The 8340-nt window shown below is 30.4% G+C and overlaps 1 protein-coding gene across 1 annotated transcript; it reads right to left on the bottom strand.

Moving 5' to 3' along the window:
• Positions 1 to 253: 253 nt before the first annotated feature.
• On the bottom strand, positions 254 to 4945 carry LOC111877560 (plastoglobule-localized metallopeptidase 48, chloroplastic). Its single transcript, XM_052769472.1, has 8 exons — positions 4497 to 4945; positions 4207 to 4264; positions 3745 to 3812; positions 3449 to 3628; positions 3185 to 3281; positions 2165 to 2274; positions 1946 to 2079; positions 254 to 702 (listed from the first exon to the last, which is right to left on the bottom strand). The coding sequence occupies exons 1-8, from the start codon at positions 4740 to 4742 to the stop codon at positions 567 to 569; spliced, it is 1029 nt and encodes a 342-aa protein (XP_052625432.1). The 5' UTR covers positions 4743 to 4945; the 3' UTR covers positions 254 to 566.
• Between the last annotated feature and the right edge of the window lie 3395 nt (positions 4946 to 8340).

The following is an 8340-nucleotide window of genomic DNA, read 5'->3' as shown; positions in this document are numbered from 1 at the left end:
AATACATTTTTATTAACTATAAAATTCATTTTGCAACCATATCATTTTAAGACATTTTACATTTTCAACTAGTTTATCAAATAGTTGTTTTTCTTTACTAAACCTTGTTTTATCAACTACCAATTAGCTTTTCATTTAGTCTATTAAACATAACATCCTTTACTACACTTTGTAATTCCATGTTGATTTTTCAAATTAATAATAACATAATTCATATACCTTCATTGATCCAAAAAGGCAAAAATACCTAACATAATAAACATAGAAATTTGAATTACATCATACCACAAGCTAAAGTGTTTGTAACACGATATCTGAATTTGTACATTTCTGTATAATCGAATGTGTAAAACTTTTTGTACATTTCTATATAATCGGAGTATGTAAAACTTCATAAAGTGGTAACGATCGGTCGCTAAATTTGTAGCAACTAAATTCTTAACCAATCAAGACCAGGATAGTTGTACATATTCACAAACCGATTTTCAAGTTTTTTGAGGTTTTAAAAGCAAGTGTATATCACCTCATATGTACTTTAACTTGTATTCGATCTTGCCATGATTTTTTTAAACTTGTTGCAAAGAGTTTTTCGTAATTGCACGTTTCATGAGAGATTTATAATCTTGACTTCTTGACCACTCGTCGATCTCACGAGCTCTTAGCACAGGAAGGGGATGTGAAAGTTGTCTCGTTTGTGCATTTCTAGAGATAAAGAAAAGAGATTATTATGATTTATGATTATATTTATATAATAAGATAGTAAAATAGACAGGTTGGATAACATATCAAAATCAGTAATTTTTTAATACAAGTCGAATCAGTCTGAATTCAGATTTACTTTATGTGGTCCCATTCAAGAAGTAAATGGAACTCAAGTGGGGCCCATTTTAGATAAACAAGTAAAAATTACCTGATATGGTGATATACGGTGTTAATTCAGTAAACCATATATAAGTGTTTCTATTTTATTTAATAACAAATTAAAAAAAAAGTTAAGAGAGATTAGATTTTTCCCATTAAGTGCTAGCCCCTCATTTATATTATGTCACATCTTTTAAATACTTTTTAAACATTATTTATTCAAACAACAATTTATAATTGGACAATACTCATTCGCTATTTATTATTATTTATTATTATATTCAATGATAACTGTTTTTAGAAAATTTCAAAACCTCAAGGATCTTTTTGTCATATTCCCAAAATAACTACTTTTTTAATGTAATCTTGTTTTCAAATTTCATGTTACTTAATTTTTTTTTTTTTACAAACAAACTTTTTCAAGTAATAAATAATTCTTTTTATTATTTTATATACGCAGAGTATATACATCAAATTCTCTTATATACATGCTAACATGTAACTAATTTAGAAACATCTCTTTATTTCATTAAAAAAAGATTAGTCTCATGAAAAACCTTATACTTTGTGTTTTTTTGGATTAAAGCTAATCTTTATTTTTTTCATGAAAAAGACTTTATATTTTTTGTTTTTTCTGAAAAAACCTTTAACTTTGTCTTTTTTCCCAAAAAAAAAGTAAAAAGTAAACCTTTAAATGTTTCCAAATAAATCCTCAACTTTTTTAGTTTTTCTTGAAAAACCCCACATTTTACTACTTTTTTTTGAGAAAAATGACTAAAATGTCCAAATCGGAAAAAATAAAAAAATACAAGGTCTTTTTCATAAAAAAAATAAAGTTTGACGTTGAATCCAGAGAAAAACACAAAATATAAAGGCCTTCTATGACATTAACCCTAAAAAAATTCTACAAAACAACATTTTTCTTTATTTTTCTAATTCCATTTAATTTTATAATTATACACAACAAACAAAATGTTTGAGTAACTCATTCCATTCCTTTCAGCCAACCAAACATGAGGCCGAAAAGTAATCACCCATTCCATTCCAAGGGCATAATTGTCTTTTAAAATGTTTTAAAAATTACCTTATATACCATCCAACAGGACTCGCAGAGGCTTTATCATAAGACCGGGCTTGCTCAAGAAAAGCATCCACATTGAGTTGATCAGCCAACGACGGGCATCCTCCCGCAAGTTTCATTAGAACAGAAACCACCACCTCTTGTGGGACCCATTAAAGAAAAATTATAAACAATAAAAAGAAAAAAAAAATTAGAGGGGTAAAAGTTGCACATTGTGTATACCTTAGGGTCTTGAACAACAAGAAGAGCTGCCCGATCACATGTAAGCTCTGCTGCCCGAAGCCAACGAAATAACTGCTCTTCTAATCTCTCGGCAATTATTCCACCAATCCCTAAAACATAATTTTCTGATTTTAGTCCAAAACTATAATTTTTTTCAACTTTGGTTCTTTTGTTTAAAAGTTTCATGTCGATTTTGAGAAAGGTTTCAATTTTGGATTGAATATAGTAAAAATCAAAGAGCACAGGGACCATTATTGTAAATTACTTATTATGTAATTGTAAATTTATAACTATATAATCTACTATTATATACGAAACTAAAAACATAGATATATAAAAAAAACTCAATAAGGAACAATTAAGTTTATAATAAAATGAGTATATTACATTTTTGGTACCTCAGTATAGATGATTTTTACAATTTTGATTCGAAAAAAGTGCTCTTGCAACGTTTGTAGTCTGTGTTCCAACTAAAATGATTATTTTTGGGGTTAAAATTGCGAAATTCAGCTATAAACAGGGACCAAAATGATCATTATACATGGAACAGGGACCAAAAACATTACTGGAACCTCAAAAAAAGACCAAAATTGCAAGAGAAAACTTTTGGGGACCAAATTTGCAAATAATTAGCTATACGCAAGGACATTAAATCATTAATCTAATATTTTCATTTTCTGGTTGGTTTCTAGAAGATAAAATTATAATATAATTAAAGTATGAAATTCTTAAAAAGATTAGTCATTCAAAAACATTATAAACAAAATATGGGTTATATTTCAATTACATAAAAAAAAAAATCCCATGCCTGAGGAATGAAATTAACAAAGCACACTAAATGTGTTATAGTATACAATGAGAGGAAAATATAATATTTGTCATTAATTCTTATAATGGATGTTGTCATTTTTAAAAAAAAAAATAACTCAATTTCATGCCTGAATTAGTAAAATTCCACATAATTGAAGAAAATTCAAGATTTCATGAGATTTACATTAAAAGGTTATAAAGTGTACATACCAGGTATAGTGTAGGCTCCAAGGGTAAGAATATTAGCAACTGTTAACCAAACACCATGATCACATTTTAAGTGTCCAAGCTCATGAGCCAAAACAGCCTGTTTATTAATGTTAACATACTTTCTTAATATCATTAATATATATATATATATATATATATATATATATATATATATATATATATATATATATATATATATATATATATATATAAAAGATAAACATTTGGGAGAAGAGAATTTAAAAAATAAAAATAAAAAATTACCTGCAACTCCTTTCTTGAAAGAAGCTCTACAAGGCTTGTATGAACAACAACAAATGGCTTTTTACCATTAATGGCTAAAGTATATGCATTAGGAACTGGACTTTGCCTCACATATAAATCAGGAGCTTCAATCTTCAGTGCTTCTGCTGCTTGGATCATTAACTGATGAAGTTCTGAAAGCTGAAAAACAAAACAAACTAATTAAACCATTCTTGACATGTTAATAATTACATTTTTTTTTTCTGATTTCTTCTTTAGAATTTTTGTTGATGTGGATATAGATATGTAAAGTTCACCTGATTTTCGGATACAAGAACAGAGGTCCCTATATTTTCAAGAACCATCACTTGTTCTGCTATGCTTCCTGTAATTCAATGTGATACTTGAGATTAAATAAGATAACAATGAAGAACTAAAAGATCTCTAAAACTAAAGAAAACAGAAAAGTAAGAGCAAATCACACATTCACTTCTCAATCTTAAGAAGAAAACTATATGTTTCACTTTGCTAAGTTGAACACTTGAACTCAATTTTCTGTGAGAAATATGAGGTGAAGTTACAAGTTTGTAAAAGTCATAGATACACCACAAGTTCGTTCATAAATCATAATTATGTGTAAGTATGGAAGATGTGATATGTTGCAGAGCTTAAAACATACCATGATACAAATCAATGGCATTATTAAGCATGGCAGATCGAACAAATAAGTGGTCAAAAACGTAATCAGTATGGAAAACTCATATACTTCATACTCTTACCTAATAAAGCCTTCCCAATCTCGTTCAGACCCGGAATCGCCCTCAAAAGCAGCGTATTCTGAAAGAACAAATGAAAAGGTTTTTACAAATGCGCTCCATGTACAATTAGAGTTAGAGTCCACTAAATTTGTGAAGATGAAGGATACGACATGCTTGATAGATGTAGTGTGTGAATACTGTGATATCTTCCACTAATTGTAACGCCAAATATTGGGGAAACAACAAGATAATCAATAATCCTAATAATTTATACACAACAGAGGATAATTATAAACTGACGATTGAAGTACCTGCTTGTCAAGAGGATGTCGAAAGTCATCGGCGTCAAGATCACGAAAAAATAAAGGGGAGGAAGAAGAAGCTGCTTTACAAACAGAAATCTGAAGCCCTCCATCTCGATTCTTTTTCAGCGATGCGAACTTAGCATATGATGAAGTTGAACCAACGATATGCTTGCTCCTGGCGATATCAAATCCAAAAGAAAGTGGTGAAGATTTAAGAGCCAAATTGAACGACGGAAGGGAAGCAACTGCCATCAAAAAGTTTGCACACAAACGGAGCAATGAGAATTTGGGAGAATTAGGTTACGTTGAAGGTTAATCGTCTGATTAATTGATGATTGTCTGGCTCCGGTGGGTCGTCTTTCATGACTGGTGTGTCTCGTCCACAGCCGTAATCATGGGCGATTATTTGCCGCCACTTGTTTTGCCGTTGAAATCTTGAAAGTTTGAGGAATCTTTTTGTAAACCATCCCACAATACTATTGGAATAAAACAGAATCTCAGATTTAAGGATTTTGAATCGGATTATTTGGTTCGGATATTCGGATTTTTTTTATTGGTTTTTAATAGGACCGAATTATTATTTTGGATTTCGGATTATTTTTTTTTATAAAATAAAAATAGAATTGCAATTTATTATTTTGTTCTTTCTAATATATATCTTTAATAATTTATATATTTACTAAATTATTTTTTTAGTATATTAAAAAATTTTCATCTATTATAATACTTTAATTTGTACTTCTTATGAAAAAAAAATTGTCTATAAAATAGTACACTATAATATACTTTTCTTGACAGTTATTTCTAAATTTTAATTCACAACTAATTAAACAATATTTTTTTAGTTTATATTATAGAATAAGTTCCTATTAAAGTTATATATTTATTGAAACGTTTTGAGTTTTGAAAACCGAATTGTAAAAAATCGATCCAATCGAATTATAATTTGGTTGGATCGGATCAAATTTGATTTTAGTTTCGACTGTTTGGATCTACGTTTTGAAAACCAAAATTAATTTGGATTCACTTAATTGGATCAGATTAAACCGATTCATCCAAACAAACACCCCTATTTGGGATAAGGAAATCAAGTAAACTAACAAGAAATTTGGTTAGTTTAGTTAAAAGGGTGTGGGGTAAGTGGTTATATAATGTAAACCATTTGGGGTAACTAGTTATAGTTAAAATGATGTTATAAATCAATTAACAACTAGTTAAAATGATGTTATAGATCAATTGCACGAAATGTACGACTAATTGTAACATTTTTAACTTTCGATGTTATACATTTTTTTTTTGGTTTTCTTCTTTTTTCAATTTATTTATTTGTGATTGTTTTTTTTAATTACGCTGGTAGGGACGGAGCTAGAATTTTAGATTAGCGAGGGCTTAGACGTACATCGTAATATATATATATATATATATATATATATATATATATATATATATATATATATATATATATATATATATATATATATATATATATAATAAACCATTTGAGTGAGATATATGTCTATATTATATGTGAGTTTATAATCTTACATCATAAAAAGAGATTGTAATATGGAAAGTAATAATACATATTGTAATGTTATTTGTATAGTTATAACTTTAATGTTTTCTGAAAAAGTTAAGTAATAAATAATTAATAATATATAACAAAACATTAATATCCAATAACATTAATTACATTTTAATAGATGAAGCATAGAATTGATGGTGGGCTTTGAAATAAATGGAGTATATAGTTGATGGTGGGCTTTGAGTGGTAATATATTAATATCAATAGAGTTAGGGGACACAACACCCACTAGCCACCCCCCCCCCCCCCTACTGGCTCCGCCCATGCACACTAGATTAATTTAAAAAACGAAACATGCAATTTAATTCACTCATGGATTAACCATAACATTCAAAACTTAAGAAAAAAAACATTGTTTTTCGATTTTCTCTTTCATCTTCTAGAGCACTTGCACTTCTCATGGTCCTATATTTTCTTCGCTAGTCTAATGTATTGTTAAATCCTCTTTCTCCGCTTGCTTACAAAGAAACTTCAAGTGCTCACGTTGCATATCAACATTTTGTTAGGTGATCAGATTGTGTTGGTCAAACTTTGCTTCTATTTCAGCCAACTCTTGTGCCCTTCTATCAGTTTCGTCTGCGTATCGTTGAGCGCGTTTTGCTTTGTCACGTCCGATCGGGGGTGGGGGAGAGAAAGAGATCTTCGATGTCCTCGGGGATGTCATCCGTGTTGACGTTGAGGTCGATGTTCGTTCGCGTGTCGAAAACGTCAAACGAACTAGAATTGCGAGACATCTTTGATTGTGCCTCCCCCAATGTTAGCGTCTTATTCCATTTTGGATCTACTCTAACAATCTCTCATGAAAATCTCATTAAACTTGGTGCACTGGGGACTGATCGGAGTCCACTTACTACTAAGCATATCAATATTGTGTGACATCTCCAATTTCACGACTAGAAAAGACCGATTTGTTTATGCTTTATTTAAAATCGGATTATCCTTTTTTAGAATAATATTACGGAATATGTTCTCAAAAGTATGATAAGTATATTATCAAAGAATTTATGAAGAAATGTATTTTTATTATATTAAAAACGTTTGGATGTCATCGTCAATACAGTGCATAAGCATAAACAGAATTAGTATAGGCCTTACAAACATATATTATTCTAATGGTCTATAATCCATAGATCTCTTATTAGATAATCACTCATGTGTTCTTTTGCCAGTACCTGTAATACAAGAAACTGAGTGAGTCAGGTTTGGAAGCCTGGTGAGCACATAGGGTTTTCAACCCACAATAATTAATTTCTTTAATTTCATCAAATCATTCAACCCGATTACTCGTTCCCGTTATCATCACTTCCTGTCCCTAAAGTATCTAATTTATGGGACCTATCCTAAGGATCATCATTGGGATAGACAATACTGCTTAGGGGATTCCTCAGCAATATATGTCATTAAGGCAACCATGAGGGGGATGGAGTACACCTAGTGAACACATCGTTCACAAACACTTACAAGTTGCGAGCCTGCTAGCGTTCCACTAGACTGTCTAGAATAGTTTGTGGTCGTCATCTATACTCTACTAGATGACTGAGTCAACTTTCAATATCGAGGTCTCTCATCATTTTATTTCATCTTTCATCATCTATTTCATCTACCCTTCTTTTCCTTATATATTGATAGGTATAAAATACATATACAGTTTAAATCAAGTAAAATATGTATACATCGTTTATCCAACATAGATATCAAAAACACAGATAATATATACGAATAACACGTAAATTATATTAAATACTTCATATCTATGTGTAAGATGAAAGTAACTATGCACTCACTTGTTAAAGTGATGACTTGAAATTCAAACAACGCTTCACTTCTAACAATTGTCTTTTCCTTTGACGAAATGTAGTATTATTATCGCTAAATTTTAGTCTAAATTTATTGCGAATAATTATTAGTCTAGATTCATCATTAACTCAAATTCTACTTTCATGGTCTATCAAGTAAGGAGCAAACAGGTAGGATCATATCGGAGGTAGGGTCTGTTTGGTATACGAAGTATATTGTTTGAAAATCTCACTTTAAACACCTCACTAAATCACAACCTAGACATCATCCCTACGGAGGTAGGGGCGTAACTTTAATGTACGCGGGGCATACTGCAGTAGGCTAGGCGTACCAGGCGCTACGCGGGGCGTATGCTACCACGTGTCAAAATCGCATGCGAAGCCGTGGGAAGGAAGGTGTGGCTAAGATGGTGCCACGTGTCACCTCTGGAACTTAATAGAAAAATTAATTATCTTATAAGATCCGTAT

This window comes from Lactuca sativa, chromosome 3, assembly GCF_002870075.4.
Source record: "Lactuca sativa cultivar Salinas chromosome 3, Lsat_Salinas_v11, whole genome shotgun sequence".
NCBI lineage: Eukaryota > Viridiplantae > Streptophyta > Magnoliopsida > Asterales > Asteraceae > Lactuca > Lactuca sativa.
Note: the sequence above shows the minus strand (reverse complement) of the source record. Positions and strands in the feature narration are given on the sequence as shown.

What these genes read in the sequence shown, in the direction of transcription:
- LOC111877560 (XM_052769472.1), bottom strand. Translation starts at nt 4,742, where the DNA reads ATGGCAGTTGCTTCCCTTCCGTCGTTCAATTTGGCTCTTAAATCTTCA. An exon ending in GACATCCTCTTGACAAGCAG is followed by an intron (nt 4,265 to 4,496) that starts GTACTTCAATCG and finishes TTGTTCTTTCAG; the next exon opens with AATACGCTGCTTTTGAGGGC. An exon ending in TTGTTGTTCAAGACCCTAAG is followed by an intron (nt 2,080 to 2,164) that starts GTATACACAATG and finishes GTCCCACAAGAG; the next exon opens with GTGGTGGTTTCTGTTCTAAT.